The sequence below is a fragment of the Ornithodoros turicata genome, chromosome 9, assembly GCF_037126465.1.
Source record: "Ornithodoros turicata isolate Travis chromosome 9, ASM3712646v1, whole genome shotgun sequence".
NCBI lineage: Eukaryota > Metazoa > Arthropoda > Arachnida > Ixodida > Argasidae > Ornithodoros > Ornithodoros turicata.
Window position 1 is genome coordinate 33,949,307 of NC_088209.1, and position 19,611 is coordinate 33,968,917.

Here is a 19,611-nt window from a genome sequence, read left to right on the forward strand (position 1 = left end):
TTAAGCTAGGTTAATGTAAGGTACACAACCTGGGTGTTAGCAGAAATGCGAGCTTCAGTGGCATTTTAATGTTTCATGTCGACATCACGATTATCTCTCTCGCTGCCAGACGCACTATGGCACGCACGCAGGAATTTCCCCAGCATCCCCCTAACCCAGTGTCTCTCAAACTTTTTGTAGTACGTGACCCCTTCGAGTAGTTCCAAACCTACCATGACTGACCCCCCACCTTTATAAGCCTTCCGAAAATTTACTTTTTTCAACTACGCACATACGTCTCCATTGTCATTTTAAAAGACATTAACCATGGAGAGAGCTACCAAAAATGCTTATTAATGTTTTTTTTTTAACAAGTATTGATTTAATCGTGTATTCTAATGAGAAGGGTGTATTTGCTTTCTTGATACAAGCAAATCAGTATGCTGGTCTGTGTGGTGGCTCCAGGCACATCGCATGTCTGCTTGGACCCTCCATGACCCCCAGAAAAAGGCCCATGACTCATTTGGGGGTCATGACCTGCAGTTTGAAAAACACTGCCCTAACCCCCTCTCCCTCCCCCCCCCCCCAAAAAAAAGGATTCTACAACATCCCCCCCAAAATACCTGCCAAAAAACTGCCAAATATGGGTGTCCCCCACCTTTGCAGATCTTCCCACCACACCCCTGAAGTGAAAATGCTGTGAAGCTCCCTGGCACACACTCTAGTCACACTATCATAGCCCACTATCATAGTCCATGGTCATAGACCACCAGCTTGCTGCTTTCAGTGCGACTTGATCCTCGCATCATAAAAATTTGATGGACGGAGCACGATTTATATTTTTATTATAGGCACAAAATTTGGCAATGTGAGTTGCCAGCTACACAGTAAATACCTCTTCCGCTGTTTTGGAGGCTTCGAAGTTCTTCTTCCACACATCAAACATCTGCTCCACTTGAGAAAACGGAACACCCTTCTTGTACATTTCAATAATTTTAATTAAATCTTCCTGAGTGTTGGAAAACTCCATGTTGAGAATATCTGCAATGACAGACATTGCATCAAAAACAGTTTCAAATCCAACACGATATGTTGAAGCTATGTGTTAGTATGAACATGTTTACGAATTGTTTCGATTCTGCAACATCAATTTATAGTCAAGCCTTACTACTAGAATCCTTGAAGAGTAATGGGACGGATTACTGACCTTGCATCTTGTCTTCTAAAGGGGTGCTGCTCGGAGGATTTGCAGGACAAGTTGCAGGGGACTGTAGCTTATTTGCAGTGTCCGTTCCTTCTGGAACCAAATTGAGGAACAAGTTTGCTTCTGTGCAATATGACACCAGGAACGTTCTTACGATTGACTCAACTCTGATATAGAGTAAAGTGGGGGTACTTGAAGATAGGGGCAAGTTGAGGACAGTATGGTTTTTTTTGCGCTTGGGGTTTTGAGGTAAGAGGGCCCTTTTTTTGTCCCATCTGTAACTGTTGCGAGCATTGACTCCTAATATGCTCACTTCTGCTCTTCGGCTAATTAAATATGGCCTCGTTCTTATGATGCTGTGTCACTGCCCTGTGTTTCCATGTGCATTACTCGTGGCTGACCCGTTTTGGCTGGCGCAAACAAAAGACAAACTTGAAACCCAGCATCAATTTTTTTATGTCCTCGACTTATCCGCAAGATGGGGTAAGTTGATGAAAATATGTAGCCTATAATTTTTGGCTCCTACGAAATAAATATCTGGTTTAGCACAACAGTAATCGGTGGATCATTTCTCAAGGGTTCGGCGATTCAGTTAACAAATTACGATACAATTTAGGCAATTATTCCTGCTGCTGTTAACAAAATAGTTCAACTGTCTTCAACATAGACCACCTATATGAGTCTACAGAGAGCAGACAGTGAGAGTTTATTTTTCTGTATTGTGAGAAGTGTTCAAGTTGTGCTGTATAACAGAGATTCTGCGGGCAAGTAAGTTGTAAATGAAATTTGCATTTCATTTATCTAAGTTCCGAACGTGGATACGTATACGTCGAACCAATCCTACCTTGTTGCGGTGGGGTGCAGAAAGGCATCATGATGAGATATTCATCTTCTGTGCCTCCCATCTGATCTTCTGGCGATGGTTCGATATTTTTCAGTGTGTCTGTCATGCCGTACGACGGATTGGAAATCGGTGCAGCTCGAGGAATGTTTGGGGTGTCGTAGTTGGCCATCCCATCATTTGCTGTGGCGAGACATGGATAGGAACACATGACAAGTTTACCAATGACTAAAGAGATTGCTTTGTCCATTAAGATTTTAATCGTTATTTATTTATTTATTTTTATTATTTGGTCATTTGTCAAAGGCCCAGAGAGGGTGTTACATGACGGAGGTGGTGCAGAATATGTGGTATGTGCTGTAGCACACAAGGTACAAGCGGTACATTCGATTTTTAAAAACATTGCTTTTTTTTTTATAGAATTGCCCAGATATGTTAAATTGTAGACAATTTTCAGCACAGCCCCAAAGTCAATGACATCACTGGAGCCAAATCATTAAACACCATGTTGTGGCCTTGCTACATCTCTTTGAATTTTCAGCCACTGATAGGATAAGTGCATGATAAGCCACGTGGATAAGTATTGGACAGATGGTGAAAAAATGAAATGAAAAGAGCCTTTTCTCGAATGGAACAGCAAAGTTAGTCCTTTTAGGACATCCTCCTCTGATGCGTCAGTATGTTTTGATGCTTGCTGTTACAGCACACAGATAATGTTGAAACTAAGTTCTTACCATAGTGAATGCTAGCAGGAGTAGGTTTTGGAGAGGTACCCTTTGGTTTGCTAGATGTCCTGAGTGTTCCATTGTCCTGACTTGTCAGCTTGTCTGTTGATGTTGCACTTGCTACCTTCTGCATTTTTCCAAATATATCCATGTCAGCAACATTTGAAAGTTGCAAATTTGAGTGTAAGAACAAAGTTAGCATCTATAGGTACTGCATGATGTGTCGCTGTGAACAATCTCTGCTTACCTGAAAATCGTTGAGCATACTTGCAATGTCGCGGTGCCCTGCTCCAGTTGCTAGTGCTGCTGGTGTCTGCCCTTTGCAATTAAGCAAGAAACAGCAGTGGAGAGCACCAGGACACTGAAGCAAGGTTGACGCGAGTTCTTGCAGACCGTAGTACGCAGCAAAATGCAAAAGTGTTGGTAGGAGTTCCTCACCTGCGAATTTTCAAATGGGCAGTGAATGTCTATGCTAAGTTGAACAAGGCTTTGCAGGGTTGACTAATCTGTCACCACAGAAGATATGAGAAACAAAAATTTGACATGTAAAAGTGCATTCAGTGTGCTCAAGCTTTCACAAGACAGCATCTTATTCTGAAATTATACTGTTCCAGACTTTCTTTCTCAACCGTCAGATCTGTGATGTGATTATGAAGCAAAGACGAAAGCCTGGTAGCACATAGTAGGATGTGTCGACTAGCACTTTCGCGCAGGATGTCATACTGTAACAAAACTTACTTCTTTTCCTTTCTGAGAGTAGCTGCTGAGGTTTGAGGAAGGCGAATCCTTCACTGGGAATGTTTGATTGGAAGCTCTTGGTGAGAGCGATATCCACCTCGTGCAGGGTTGCCAGCCCAGTGGTGAGGCAGAGCATTTCATACGGGGACACCGCTGTCTGAAGCAAGTTGTGTAACTCCGACAGTTTGGATTCGCATTTCAGCTGCCGAACTCCCAACAAGCTGCCATCGCAACGGACGTGGACGTTGATAATCTTTGAGGTTTGAAGGAATGAATCTGAAACGAAAATGAAGGTACAAATTGTTACTCTACATTGACGCACTGATTAGGTATCTTGTCACTGCTAGGTGTTGGAACAATTTTTTCCTTCTCAGCAAATGTCATCCTCAATATCATTGCACAACAGAATGCAGTTACTTCACAGCCCTGAGTAATCTGTATTCTGTTAGAGATTCATGATCGTCTTGCTTATAAGAATGTAGCACAAATTAATGAATTTTCATGGGGCTTTAATTTGGGATGAAACTGAAATGTGGTGCCTTCACATGTAGTAGCTGACTTACCTGGAACAACAAATTGCAGAACATAGGGGTTTCTCCACTTTACTGGTATGTCTTTTATGCCGCCACTCTCTAGAAGAACTTCGAACTTTTGATTCTGCTGAACGGCCTGATTCAACATTACAAAAATCTTGGTGCTTCCCTGTAAAGAATACACATTCATAAACTGTATCTTTCTTATTGCTCATAAAATACGAATAGAATTCCTCATAGAAGTTTATGTGGAAAAATCATATGTTCTTCCACGGCAGGTCACGATCTACTGTGGAATGACCGCGTGTCAATCTACAAGCAATTAGCAACCAGCTCTAAAGGTAATTATGAAATGATTTTTTCCTTCAAGGTGTTGTTTGACAGAAGAGATGTTCCTAGACACACAATTGAACATTCACATTCGGCAAGCAGACTGCTATCTCACGAGAGACTGTAAACCAAGTGCTGAAGTTGCATGTAGATGATACATCTGGCCGCGCCACAGGGAGCGACTACAGGAGTGTTTGCTGAGAAACTTTGCCTTGGCAATGCTGTGCCCTGTTATGGTACACACATCAAAACCTCTCGTGCTACACGGTAAATTGACACACACTTTCATCAGACGTCTTAATCTGAAATATTTTTGGATGGAACTCTCTATACTCCTCTGTTACTCTGTACTCCTTTGACACATGGCGTCACAAGAAGACTGTCGTTAGTGGACATGCCATCATAGTTATGAGCAGGGTCTCTCGTTTCCAGCGATTTATATTTTCCGAGATAGTACGAGGTAGGGCCGCAGATAGGTGACAAAGAGAAAGCATCCTGTTATCTCACGACGTTATAACTTATAATCCAATTCGAAACTTGCATCACTGTAATTTGATTTTGCGCTCATTCTTTGCCTCATTTCGGGAGGTTTCAAAAATGATAACCGCCGAGAGCGAGAAACCCTAGTTTATAAATAGGGAGTGACGTTTTCGGGTTAAATGCCTTTCTCAGATTCGAGCGGTAAAAATCGGGCGCTATTTTTAAATCTGTAATTCGGGGAGAAATTGGGCAATAATTGTGCCTTCGGATGTTATTGGGTGTTTTTGTTTCTCCTCTTGTCTATTAAGTCCTTCCCTAATCTCTCTTTTTTTTTTTTTTTGCGGGATTGTGACCTTCCAGCGGTAATCCCCGAAGACGTAGAGAGTGTTGACACACATGGGTGTGTATTGCTGGGAACGTAAGTGACCCATTCTTGCATATGTGTTACACGTGGTAACCTTTGTTCGTCTTCAGTGGAAGTGACTGGAATTCGGGGAGAAATCGGGTTTAACCCGAATTGGTCGGAGGTCCGTTCGGGGGGGAATAACCGGGCGGAATCGGATTTAACCTGACAAAAGGTCACTCCCTATTTATAAATCACCCAGACCAGCGGAGTTAACACACACCTCCTGGACTTTCCTGGGCGAGAGCCTAAACTGCTGCGTCTTTAGGGCCGATGCGTTTTTCCTCGCTTCTTCTTGCTCCTCTTCCACTTTCTTCAAAAGTGAACACGTCTCGCTCACAACACTGAGAACAAAGTCCTTGTCCTGGTTCTTGGCAACCAGAAGGGGCCACGACGAATACGAGGGGAAAGCTGCTCGATGGCTGAGGCCGACTTCGTCGTGGGTAACCCCACACAGCATTGCGATGGTGTGGCCCGGCTCTAGTAAGCGGCCCAGGTCAAATAGTTCGGGTCCGCGACGCTCGACGGTGTCCAAGAAGTCCGGCGATATGATCACCAGCACAACCTATCAAGAGTAGCACAATGTACATAGTTAGTTTTCTGTTTCCGTCTTTGCAGTGTATGCTCTCTAGATGTTGCGGGGTCAAGTATAAAAACTCGCGTTCTGTGTGTGACGTCTATATGACGTCTATGACGTCTATGTGTGTGAGGGCTTCTATACCAAACATGGCATGTGTATAGTGGAGGACTTGTTCTATCTATGCCACATGTTTGTCTTGCATCCCTGTAAATGACACTCGTTGCAACTGCCAATGTGAGCCATACGGCGTGATACTTTACGCATAAAGCCATTAGGAATTGATGTACAAGTCGATTCTTTGCACTGGCATGAACAAATAAGAGTGGACGTTTACCGTATCTCGGGTAACAACGCGGTGAACATAGTGTACACCTATCCCAACACCATGTATGCCGCGTTGTGCGCGCGCGCGCGCGCGGTAATATATGTCGCGCAATGCCGTTGTCACACCAGCCGTTGTGCCTACAAATCGGGCGGCGCAAACGCGGCAGGACGCGCGGGGAATTTAGAACGCGCGGGCCGCTACGAAACGCACCGCACTTCGGCGCACGTGTACGCGTAAGCGTCGCGTCACGGTCGAAACCTCCGTCAGGTATCTTGCGCGCCGCACCGGACGCTTCCTCTCTTTCTCTGCGGCGCGATGACCCTCTACGGCCCATGATTTTCTTCTTGTTTTCTGCATGTGGTATGAATGAAGGTTCGGCGTTTTCGGCATTTGCCGAGAAACACCCGCCGAATATTTCTCTGGAAAATATTTCTCTCGGCATATTCCGAAAACTTCCGGATTATACTCTTCCATATGGTGCTACATGCCGAAAATGTCACTACCCGATTGTATGCCCTCCATGCATTAGTCAATACAGCTGCCGATTTGTCGGCATCTATTTGTGGCGCAAATGTCATAAAATGCCGAAAATATCCGGATTTGACAAAACTCAGAAATGCCGAAAAACACCCGCCGAGTCTCCCCAGTAATAAATGCCGAAAACGCGGAATTCTAGGTATGATATTGTTGTGTGTCGCGTGGTGTGGAAGGGATCCATTATTACGGGGGGGGGGGGGGTGCAAAGAGCTCCCGACCCGTGTTGCGCGTACCCTAGTGGACGCCACGGCTTTTTGCCACCAGTACCAGTTACCAAGGAACTGCGTCCTGAGGCAAGGGAGTCATTTCAGAAAGATTGTAAAAAGTTCCTTGCGGTTTTCTTGCGTCAATGTATTGGGTCATTTCCTGCTACCCAATACGTATCAGCGTGATTCAAGCGCTTGCTTTACTGTATTACATACAAAACTCTGCTCAGCAGCAACACGACTTTCGACAGCGCCAAACTGACCTTTGCTTGAGTGAAGTTTTTGGCCGTGACCGGTGCTAGCGGAAGCGGGAGTTCTTCGAGTTTCTCGTGGACGATGCTGAGCGCCTTGGGAGCCAGTTGCTGTCGGAAGCAGTCCGTCAAGTAGTCGTCCCACTCGCGTGCGTCTTCGCAGAACACCGTCGCGATGTCTGGCGATGTCGCGCCGGGACCCATCTTCAGTTTGTCCTGTCCTGGACCAGGGAAAAGATGAACGTTAGTATGCGGGAAGAACTTCGGCCTGCTGAGCCGAAATAGACCCCTCCCTCTTTGTAAACAAATGACGATAGTGTTCGACAGCGCCACCAATTTGGTAGAGTTGAACTACGTTCAAAGCTAGTGGCGAACAAGGTCGCTCCCGAAAGCCACGGTCTTGAGGGGATTACGATGGTCTCTGAAAAGGACGCGACCTACGGTCCTACTTTGCTTTCAATAGGAGGCAGCAAACAAGTACCCCTTCGTGGAACCCAGCCCTCCCCTTCCGATTTGTTTCGGTTTCAGTCTGTCTACCAACGTCATGATGACGTTTCTCGAGTAGAGGTCTGTTGCAAATCAATGGACTGGCTAGTGATAAAAATGTGTGAAACGTTTCTTATTGAAACACTTGATAAACACGAAAAAAAAAAAATGACTTTCGTTTGTGTATGTGTGTGCTTAGAAATCATTGGCATTTGTAGTTGAACAGCTACCAGTGGGTGTCTTCTAATTTGTCTTTGCGCGATTTCCAACAGCTTGAACGGCATAAGACATGCTGAGTGTTGACCCGTGACCTTTACATCTCTTGTACATCTGACGTCTGAACACTGCGATCATGGACATAAAATGGCCCGTTCTTGTGCTCCCGCGTGGCTAGTGGTCGGGTAGAGGTACTTGTACACCGTCCATCCTTGTTTCCCGAACCACGCAGGCAGGGGGATTCTGTTATGACCCTCTTACGTCTTATGTTCCTGTTATGTCGTACTGTTAAACCCTGCATTTAGCTTGAGTTTGAAGTATTAGGGAGTCCATGACGATGAAAGCCAGAGCTCGGCCACAACTACCGCAAGACGTAACATACGCCTGTATAACACACACGAGCCTTATATTAGCGACTCTTCTCGGCTATCTATATAGCTGACAAGAAATCGTGTGGGAGCAAAGTAGCTCGACGTAGACGAGATATTGTTGGATGTATCGATTTTAGATATATATTTTTCTAGTGCTTAATTTTATTGGAATTCTCGTTTGGTGCGTCTTTATTGTGTGAGTGGTCCCAAAAGTAAGCGAACCTGAAAGGGCATTTTTTTCTCTCTCTCGCGCGCGCACTCTTTTTAGTCATCTTCTGAGCGCTGTAGTAAATCTTCTAAGATCCACACCGAAAAATTAAATTACCGCACTAGGAATCACATGCATGAGATATTACACGCAAATCGAACAATTCTTCGCGGCACTGTATGATTTTAAAAATGTATGGGGAATCCCACAGAGCATGAAGGGTGTCGCGTCTCCCAAACTAGGTCAGTCTAAAATTAATGACACAGCTACGGAGACATTGACAGCACCGCTGCTCCTTGAGGGACAAGCACCAGTGGCGTTCAACGGACGTATTGTTGCTGTACTGTTGTTCCAGTTGCCATGGTAGTGAGTTTCCATGGTAAAAACTATGCATCCAGACGTAATATACATATTTCTTTCATTTATCTTTGTTATCGATTGTGCTGTTCATAATTTTGTACTGCCAATACTTCGACGGCGCAACTGTAGTGATGTATACGAGCTGTATATCCCGTCATTTGATATAGTTACAAGATGCTCTATAGTAGTTTTTAACCCTGTTCAACCATCTGATCCTATGATTCCTTACTTGGTGTTGTCATCGCACAGTGCGAATGCTCCTTTTTTATCAATCATATTCGTTCAACTCAAATCAAAATCAATTGTTCGTTGACCAGCATCCACTGCCGAAAAGCCGCCTTGTCGAACCCATCGCAAATTGACACAATGCGCATATGCGGCAGAGGTACACTGACGTATCTCGGGGGAAATTGTTGTCCGCTATGGGACGTATCAACAGGCGTATGAATCGAACACGTCGCCCTCAAAACTTAAACGTCCACAGTGTACGATCGACCAATTTTACGAAAGACCAACAAATTAAGTATCTGGGTCATTAGCTGTCTCAAAAGTCAGCAAATACGAGCAGCTATCCCCCGTTACAAGTTACCACCCAACATAACCATTTCGTGCACAGTAAAAAAAAAATATATATATATATATTCGAGTGTCACACATGCCGTCCTACGCCATCCTGCTTGGTTTCCAACTCTACCCAAATCACATACGCAACTAGCTGCGGTAACGAGAAAAAAGCACTGTGAAACTTACGCTCGAGCAAATATCGACTTCACTTCCCACCGCAGAACGACTGTGCTAATCCCGGTGGCACACTCATTCGACAAGCTGCCGTGACCACTATATTCGCTGTGCACGTCTGTATATGCAGTGCTGTTATAGTTGCCAAGCCGACTGACGACTATCTAGCCACAAGAGCAGTTCCCGGAAGGCAACACTTCCTGTGCAGGAGCATTGCGCAAGTAGCTGTCACCACCACTGGGTTACGGAGAAACACGAGGCGCGTCTTAGGCCAGAATAACCCAACATCCGTCGAATATCTTAAGATGATGTCACCCAGTCAGAGACCCGGAACTTTTTTTCTCCTTCTGGTTCAAGTTCATTCAGGAAGGGCCGCGAACTGCAGATATATATGTGCCGTGGGACCGCCGGACTGCAAGAAGGACGTTCAACAGCACTGCAGGAATACCTTGGAGCACGAGCCTTCACTCACATCAGCCTTGCCGAACAGTCTGGATTGTCCTGATATCCCCCGTGTGCTTCCATAAACCACAGCTCGCGTAGAGACCAACTCCCCGGCACCCGACCCGTGCTTGACGTTTCGTCCATGTCGAAGCGTTTCGGAAATGAGAACGAGGTTCTGTCGAGCAACATAAACACTACACGGAGATCCCTTGGCAGGCCACGTTTTCAGGTGAAATTTCGTAAGCGTTGCATCGGAGACGACGCGGCACCGTGCTGATGCAGCGCCCAAGAGAGACGCAAGTGTTCTTGGGAGCTCGAATGCCATACGGGCCCCAGCCCGACAGGCTGGCGCTTCGCCAACAGCATAGCTAAAGTGCCAGACGCTCTCTTCGTTCCGCTAGATGCTGAAGTTTGTTTTTTCTGGCGCCGTTTGCTTGTGTGTGTGTGTGTGTACTCACGAGCAACCAACCTAGAAACGCCCGGCTGTTTGACTGTCAACAGGAACAGCGATGACGCACGCGAACATTCCTCAGCCGTCTCTTCCGAAAGGTCACCAAAGTGCTGGATCGGAAATGCGTGGAGAGATGCGAGAGTGTGTCTGGTTTTCCTTGCTATGATGGCTTCGAAGGTACCACGGCGGAATAGATCTCGTACCGTGTATTCGCACAAGCGACATTCTTCAGAATAATCCAGTGGAAGATGAACCACACGTCATAGCTTTCTGCTGCCGCATCATGCAATGCCGTGTCCTTTCAGGCTCTTCCGACATATAAGTATATCCTGCGGCTCAACCACAAGATATTCCGTAGGAGACGGCAGTACTGATGGTGTCGTCAGCAACGGAATATCTTGTGGTTGTTGTGTCGTCTGCAACGCCGCTCCCGATAATCAGACACTGTGTGCTGTGAATGCCCAACAGAAGACGTGCCGGAACTTCCGCCCCGTCAACAGTTTTTAGCTTTTTCTTCCATTGAAATATTTCGTGGCCGTGTAGCTCGTGTGAATACATAGACACTGTATTCTTCCAAAATGCTGTTTCTTGGTTTGGCACAGAATTAATTTCTAGTTTTGAGAAGTATGACGTCATGTGTTCAATTCGCCGCGCGTCTGGCAACATTGCTCCTCGAATGACCATTTCCTCATGCCTGACCTTTGCCTCATGGCATGCCTGTCAACGTGGGGCGGAGAGCGGAGGCACTAGCGGGAAGGCACTAGCGCGGTCCATTAGGGGCAGACGCCGGAGCCCTCGCTGTCATCAGCGGGTTCTTTGGGAAATGTGAATTTTACGTCTATGGGACACTGGCAGGGCCAGCGCACTCTCGCCCTTCTGCACATGCCACAACGGAGTGCGTGCATTGGACACCAGCACTGGCATTCAGAAGACTCGAATTATCAACACCGAATTGCCCGAATTCGAATTATCGAATGTCTGCACCGTTGCCCTGTGAAGTAGGCCCAGGACACACGATCCCACCCTGAGATAGTCGTGACATATCCCACATGAGCGGGGCCGACTACGGCAAGTATAATTGAATCGCCACCACCACCAATTATCAACACGGTTTTCTCAGTCATCACGAGAAACTTTGCATTTAGTTAGTCGAGCAGCGAAATATTGAAAGATCGACATTCAAGAACTCGTACGCAAATTAGAAGGCACAACCACGATGACCAGCGGCATGGCCGAGCGGGTCAAGGCGTCTCGCCCGTTGGTGGTAGCCAGGGTCGTGCTCAAGACTGGGAGGTGGTGGGTTCGCATCCTATACCACCGGCTGTGCTGTCTGAGGTTCTCTTTGGGTTTCCGAAAACTTTCCAGACGAGTGTCTGCACAGTTCCCCCTGAAGTCTGCCCAGGACGCATACTAACCGCCCCTGTCTCTCTCACTCCGTCCTGCTGTCCTCTCTCCATCTGTCTACATCTGTACGCCGCTCATGGCCACAGTTGCTTCGCGGCGCCGACACGGAATTAAAAAAAAAACACGACGCTTGCCACATTTGCGGGTTTTCTGTAGTGTTCCTTGAGCTTTTAATACGCGCGGCAGACATATTACGGTCCACAAGAAGACTGGGTACATTTGATAGCTTTGAGATCAAATATGAGGCGCCGTTCTCGGGTTTGATTGAAGCGTACGCCATTCGTACTTTACCTGTCCTCCGCCAGCTGGCGTCCATGCATGAAAGACCCCTTCATTTCATGCTCTTTCCTTGTCCATCATTTCTTTCTTGGTCAATGCAAGCGGGTGGTGCTGACTTCTGTCCATACCTTGATGTGACGTCGTCTGATGTAGCCGGGTGGCGACTAGTATCTAAACGCATTGTGAGCAGGCCGATGTATGGTGGTAGACTTACTACCACTAGCTCCCGCGGCATAGTGGTTAGGATGATCGCCTTCCACGCCGCGACTGCGAGGTGACACGCGTTCGAATCCCCGCACTGGTTGTGCTGTTTGAGGTTTTTCATGGGTATTCCCGCAGACTTTTTCCGGACGAATATCGGTACACATGCCCCTGAAGTCGGCCCAGGACGCATACTAACCCCCTTGTCCCACACTCCTTCCTGCTATGTCCTCTCTCCATCTGTCCACGACTGTGCCCCGCTCATAGCCACAGTTGCTTCGCGGCGCTAACACGGACTTTTACAAAAATATTTACTGCTGGCGGTAGATGTATACTACTCACAGAGGGAAAGAACAGCTATCATTCATATGCTTCGTGCAGCTCAAAAGATAGATATGAACCAAATTTTTCGTACGAAGGAAAAGACCAATCCTTAGGCACCCAGTAATTTTTTTTGCAAAAGCCTTCTCTATATCTCAACGTGCGGTGTCGACGGAGCCAGCCAGGCGATGTTCAAGAAAGAGCAAAGTCAAAACATGGACACAGGGATTGGACAAGGCTTCCCTATGTTCGTGTTTTGACTTTGTGCTTTCCTGAAGTTGCTACGCAGTACCAACAAGTGAACGCGGCTGTTATGCGTCGACTGCCCATTTTTATCGAAAAAAAAAAAGTGGTTGAAAGTACACAAACTTCACGGCGTTCACCGAATTTCGATGCAACGTTCCGGTTCCCTATCCTGTTTTCTTCAACACTGCAACATCACTGAACACATTGAGCACAAAAGCATGAGCTGCCCTTACAAGACACCGCGATGTGAGACTCCGCGCCGAACACTGTGCGCGCGACACGCACGTTCATGAAAAGAGCGAACTCGTTCAGCTGAACAAGCACAAGCAAGACACAACACTCTTGGAGACATGAGGAGACAGACTAATGTGGCATTTCCTAGAACTGATGTCAGGTACCACAGCACATGCAGTGAAGTGCAAAAGGGTGAGATATGCAAATAAGTTGCGAGTGTTACCTCTTCCCTGCTTCTTGTTCAGCTGGCACTGCTTTCATTCATGGCCATGTGCGCCTGCGCGGTGTAGTCGTATGTGCGGGCTCCTATTGATTTTACTATGTTCGCGTTGCTAAAGGGTTTCTCAGGATGCAGTAGCTCGAAAGCGGAAGGACGTGTAATTACGTAATGGGCGCATGTTCTTATTGGTGATAAGGTTAACGAAGTCATTGAAAGAGTTTCAGGTGTATGTGAGACCGGCTTGCGAGGGCGCATCGTTATTGGAGAGCTTTAATCGAGTTTTAATGAAGAGTCGCAATCGCCTTGCGTAAGCAAGGAAATAGCGTATTCACACTCCGCGCGCGCGCTAAACGCGGTGCCAAATTCGGCGGATGCGAAGTGTGAACCCATACGCGGTACTAAAGTTCTCTAATATTTGTCGCGTAAAAGAGGGAGGAGGAGAAATGGAACGTAATTAATCGACCAGAACGCGAAATTCAGCTGCGACATTTTCGTCGAAGATACTAAAAAGCTTGTAAGATGTCGCACACGAATGTACATCCCGCATACTTAGAGAGAGAAAAATTTGATAATTTTTGTCCCTTTCGGGTTTAAATGCAACGAAGTTTATGCGAATGCCGTGCTAGGGAATCAGCTTTAGGGTGAGAGAACTAAATGGGGAGTAATTACAATCTATAGGGAGCTAGAAGGTCTAATTAGCCTCAATTTTTCCACAAATAGTGCAAGATGTGCAGGGTTCTCATTTAAAAAAAAAAGCCTTCATAAGGTCTGTTAACGTGTAGACGTTTGTGAACCTGGGGACTTAGTCGCTTGCGTGTGTTACGAGCTAACGAGGGGCGAGGTTCGACTGCCGACTGTATACTAGCTGTGCACTGTTTTTCTAGGGTTTGCACAGACGCTTTAAGACACACACTCTAAGAAACGAAGTGGAAGTTAGAGCATAGTCCCTAAACACGGCATAAACTTCTATGTCTAGAGACGTATGCCTTGTCTCGGCGTCTGTCTTCGGTCTTTAGAGACACTGACGTCATCATTCTGTTCGAAAGCTGACGAAGAGTGGAGGGGGGATGTTAGGGTGACATCGGCCCAAACATGTGGAGATATAGAGGTGCTGAACATCGTCCGTAAGAGGGCAGTAAAAACGGGTATAATCGGCATCCCAAAATGAACGGGATCAGAGCGAAATACATGTCAGCTAAGACAACAAGTTCTCACGGACGGCTTAGGACAACAGCGCGGCCACGCGCACCCGCCGTGCAGTAAATGCCATCGACGTGGTGCGGAACGCTATTTCCAGAACTAAACCCAAGCGGAGGAGGGACTCCTTTTCACGGCAGTCGCCTAAGATGAGTAATAGGGAGCAGTTATCCCTTGTTATGACAGAGGCAGAGCCAAGTTTTCAGCGTTGAGAAGCCTCGGCGTTCGCCAGCTAAATTTAGATTTGCTTCCAGAGGCGTTTTGATTTATCTAGTCAGGATGCCTGTCGGATGCTCCTTCTTCTCCGACGTCACTTCCTGTCTTCATTGCTTGCACAGTATTGCGCCGAGAGGTGTACGGCCCTCTCCGGACCAGGTGTGGCCCACGTGATGGAAATCGCGGCACGCATCATGTGATGGAAGACGCGCTGCTGGTGTGCCGAACGCATCTGGGGAAGATTATTTCACGTTGAGTTGCCGTCCCAATAGGCGCACGTGATTAGCGTGACGCTGTTCTGTTTTGCAGCGTGCGAGAAGTTTGGATGATCTTGCAGGTTATTCGTTCATTCGGGGAACGTGCTGGAGACCGGGAGGTGGTGGGTTCGAATCATATACCGCCGGCTGTGCTCTCTGAGGTTCTCTTTGGGTTTCCGAAAACGTTCCAGACGAATGTCTGCACAGTTCCCCCTGAAGTCTGCCCAGGACGCATACTAACCCCCCCTGTCTCTCCCACTCCGTCCTGCTGTCCTCTCTCCATCTGTCTACACCTGTACGCCACTCATGGCCACAGTTGCTTCGAGGCGCTAACACGAAAAAAGAAAACGGATAAGGTCGATGGAAAGTTAACTGCTCCGAGGCTGCAACACACGAATGACAAGTGCAACACAAGCCTAAAAGTGCCCATACAAACATAGAAATGCCCCAAAGCAGCGCTACATGTTGACCCAATATTGGCAATATACTGGTTCAGCATTGAACCTGCATTGCCGATATCTAGCCAATGTTGGGCCAAGACGCAGCGACGGGAACCAAATCCGCATCTCTTGATTACCGGTCAAAAGTGCGCTAATCATTACTCTACACTGGCACAACTTCAACAAAAAGTTCCGTTTGATGGTGGATAAGGCAAATAACTTCCTGACATGTATCTCTCTGGATATACGTAAGCCGTTGTGGCTCAAGTATAGTTACCCTTTATTACCACTGAGCCATTCCTGCACCCCAAGCACGAATAATTTTTATGACTTGTAAACAAACACGATACCGACAAGCACCACAGCTCCGGGAAGCTAACATCCGGTATACTACCCGTCTTCTACATGTCCTAAGGTCTCCGTTTCTGAGCATGCAATAAAATTCCCAACTCAGTAAAGCCGCCCGTTTCACCTCTTAACAGCTCTCTATGCTTGTTGAGTGTAAGTGATAACGACTGTTTGTTGAGTAATTAGAAGAGTCCTCGCGTGGCACCGCCCGTTTCCGTTGAAGACAGCTGGTTCAAATATACTTTTACGTGTTGACTGTTTCGAGCTCTATCCCTCGTTCTAGACGCTGTCCTCGGAAGGTTCAACTTTCGTTGCTGCACGTAGACGACTTTGTTATTGTGCCCAATACACGACGCCCACAAACTATTTATTTACTTTTCATTGGGTATGAACAAGCCATAAGTGGTGCGGGACAAGCCTATACTAAGGTTTGAGGTCTTGACTTTTACAGACTGGAGATTTTATACGCGAGTACGTTGCGCCGACGCTAAATAAGATGCTCTGACCTGTTCACAAACCTGTGTCCAGCAGTCTCCTTCAGCGTACGATTTCTGACACCAGAGCTTCACTGCGGAACAACTCAATTACAGCCGGTGTGACTGCTAGCAATGTTGACATAAAAACGAAAGAAAACGGCTTCGCAAAGACACCTCTTCTTTGCAATGTTGATGAAGCAAATGCCTTCCCAACCAGTTGCGAACCAGTGTGACATCCAATGAGCAAAGCTAAGGCAGAGCTTTTATTTATCAACACTATGTATCATGTCTTACTTTCGTGTTTGAAGTTCGGGTCCTGGAGGTGAACGACATTGAATGTTTCCCAGATCCCAGTGACGTTACACTAGCAAAACTTGAGAAATCATCTGCATCATGGGCGACACTCAACATCTAACTGAATTCGTGCTGACCTGTCATTCTTTTGAAGCGAAGGTAACGCGATATCTGGGATCTCTTAATTGAGGCGTTATAGTTGCTCTTCATCCTCATAATGACCTCTTCAGTCGCACCGAATATTGCTACAGCGACCTTCACGATCTACTGGACAGATATACTGTGCACCCCATACCCTTTTTATCTTTGTTTTTTTAATAAACATATCTCCCCATAATAATTAATCAGGATCCCATAAATATCCCCCCATAAATATCGTATGACGTGGCTTTCCTTGAATGCAGCTCCTATACGCTCTAACGCGCCAAGGATCGGCACTCGAATATAGCAATCTACACGATAACCTATGGACATGACCCGAACGCGCGCAAGTCGCGTGCGCAGCCATGTCTTCCCATGCCAAGCCATGCGCAGCCATGTCTTCCGTTCTGCGCATCCAACACATCTGGGAGGAATACTTGAGAGCGCCCGCCATCTCTGTTGTGCGCTCATTGTGCCGTCACAGAGGTGCTGAACACCACCTTTTGTACTATATGTACTCCAGAACTATTCGACCAAAGTCCACGTCCCAAAGTCGACCACGTCCCATGGTTGGGCTTCATCAAAGTGCAGAGAGTCTTCTATACCTCTTGGAGCGGTGAATTTTCGGCTACTCAATGCTGGCATGTTAGAAAGTATATACACCGTTACGGTCCTTGTATCGCTGCGAGATTGACCTATAGGGGACGACACCGTCACCTTTCTAGTGTGGATAACACGCCGGCCGATGTTCGGAGTTGATGGTTCTTTTCCGTAATTCTTGTGCATATTCACCGGAAGATCACTTGTGCCGCGATGGTACGATACCCTTCGGTTCCCCAATGCTCCACCTACTGCAATGAACGCGGAATAAACGTGTAAAAGCAGACGACGCGAGGAATCTATCCACACTACGGTAGTTCATCGTTTCTCCGCAGCGCGCCGACATCGTTCGATCTCGGAGCGAACTGTGTTGGCTGCCGATCTTTGGTTTCATGTGATACTGCAATGAAGTAAATCATTGAGAACCTGGCCGTTATCCGCACTGCCTAAGTGCCATATATGCAGCTAAGCAACAACAATATACACGCAGCGTGTAATGAATAATAAATAACTCGATACTTGACACGATGCACAAATAAGCAGCAGCGAGACTAGCTATTAGACATGCACTTTCAAGTAACTGCTGTTTGTCTTGGGAGCATCGGCTGAGAAGTATCCGTTCGTATACATGATCCATATGACCACGAACAATGGCCACTTGTCAAATAGCCCCCACATATGAAGCGTTGTTTGTATAGGGTATAGCGACATGGGCGCGAGGGCAAGGGACCCCTCAATGCTTCCCCTTCGGCTCAATAACAGGGGAAGGAGGACGTGCTTTATTGGTGGCAATTGCGGCTATATTATAGACGGCTACATTTCAGGATGTGCATGGGGCGGTCTGTACTTTCGCGGGCGCCAGCGTTCTCCGAAAAAGGAGACGTATACTCCTGAAAGAAGTGTGAGAATTCGTCCCGTTATGGCACTAAGACGCTCTAGTTTGAACTTTGAAGCGATAGGGAGTTCTAAATTGTAAGAAGAAAAAAAAGGAGTAATTTTAGATTTTTTTTTTTTTTTTTGACACTATATGCGTTGATTACAGTCACTTTCGGCTCGCTTACTCTAAGGGACACGCATAGTCCACGGTATTATGCAGATGATATGTGATGCTGTGCCTCATAGCTATGCACACTGTATGTTTTCTATACCGTGCAAGATCCGTACAATTCCTGCAGTATAGCGTATATACTGTGCAGCAGGCAACGCAGTAACGTCATGAAATGTGTGTGTGTGCGCAGCGGCGAGCAGACATAATATAAACCACATACGTGTTTTGTACCACATTATTGTACAGCAGAAAAGACCGGAAGTAAGGACGTACAATGCGGCAGCTGTGCGGCCAGCCTCGGGGGAGTTCAACACAGCTGCGGCGTGCGCGGAAGAAGCTGCTGGACGAAACGTAGAATGTTCGGCGGAAATCCCGGTACAGAACCTATTACTGACGAGTATCATACCACGAGTCCGCCTCACTGATCGCTAACGCTAATCCTATATAGTTGCTAATCACTATAGGGCCCCGAAACTTAGGCACTAAAAACGATGAAAATATGGCAGGCATTTATGGCCCCCCAAAATACAAAAACACGGGCAATAAAATGCAAAGATGAGCGTGTTAATCTGGTACGCTCTTTTGCTTTGTTGGTGTTTCGATCAGAAGGATTCATCGAGGAAAACTTGCTCGTTTAAAGCCTACGGTACCATACAAGCTTTGACGACTTGTACACGAATGCTGAGGCGGCTTGGAAAGACGCAGTATCGAATAATAGCTTTAGTTCTCCGACCTCAAAGACTTTGAAAGTCTCAGAGAGGCTAAATCTTTCGATCAAATGTACGTGAGCCCCTTCTGGAGAACCAAGGTACTGAAGGAGACCAAACGCAAAAAAGGAACAAAAAAGGCGCAAACACGCAGAAACGAAAAGCCAAATGCAACACTCAGCACGAGCCTGAAAGGAGCACTTGCACTTACACCTCTAAAAAAAGAAAAAAAAGAAGAAGAAGGCTGTTATGGCGTCTAAAAAGGTTTAAAAGAAGGCTACAATTCAATAGAGTCGATAAAAAGGTAGGAAACCCCGAAAATGTCGCATTTAGGCGTTTATAGGCCCTTATATGCAAATACCTAAAAATTCCTTCTCCCTCCTTTTTTATATATATAATAAACATATCCCCCCCCCCCTAAAAATTCCGGGGCCCTACGAATCACTAACACCAGGATGTTGTCTATAGTGCGTTCAAACGCCCATACGTGCCAATCTGTCCATCTAAAACATTTCATATTGACAGGCTGGCCCATACTGTGAAGTACCGAGGTGTAAACTGTCTGCGAAAGCAATG

General features: G+C 46.5%; 1 protein-coding gene and 1 long non-coding RNA gene across 6 annotated transcripts in view; one reads left to right on the forward strand and one right to left on the reverse strand.

The window, feature by feature from the left end:
- The window catches only part of LOC135368702 (B-cell scaffold protein with ankyrin repeats-like), a 40,432-nt gene that overhangs the window by 5,352 nt on the left and 15,469 nt on the right, over positions 1-19,611 (reverse strand). For 3 of the 5 annotated variants that reach the window (XM_064602156.1, XM_064602153.1, XM_064602155.1), the window contains exons 2-10: positions 7,145-7,353; positions 5,457-5,798; positions 4,051-4,189; positions 3,488-3,763; positions 2,997-3,187; positions 2,759-2,876; positions 2,028-2,207; positions 1,187-1,276; positions 875-1,020 (exon numbers count right to left, since the gene is read on the reverse strand). In XM_064602156.1, coding sequence (XP_064458226.1) covers positions 875-1,020; positions 1,187-1,276; positions 2,028-2,207; positions 2,759-2,876; positions 2,997-3,187; positions 3,488-3,763; positions 4,051-4,189; positions 5,457-5,798; positions 7,145-7,353 — 1,691 coding nt within the window. Of the gene's footprint in view, positions 1-874; positions 1,021-1,186; positions 1,277-2,027; positions 2,208-2,758; positions 2,877-2,996; positions 3,188-3,487; positions 3,764-4,050; positions 4,190-5,456; positions 5,799-7,144; positions 7,354-9,523; positions 10,255-19,611 lie in introns of those variants that run through there. The other 2 variants (XM_064602157.1, XM_064602154.1) reach the window with 2 other exon arrangements.
- Positions 3,913-19,611, forward strand: part of LOC135368706 (uncharacterized) — a 36,488-nt gene continuing 20,789 nt past the window's right edge. The window contains exon 1 of the long non-coding RNA XR_010414857.1: positions 3,913-4,361. This is a non-coding gene — a long non-coding RNA (uncharacterized LOC135368706). The remainder of the gene's footprint in view (positions 4,362-19,611) is intronic.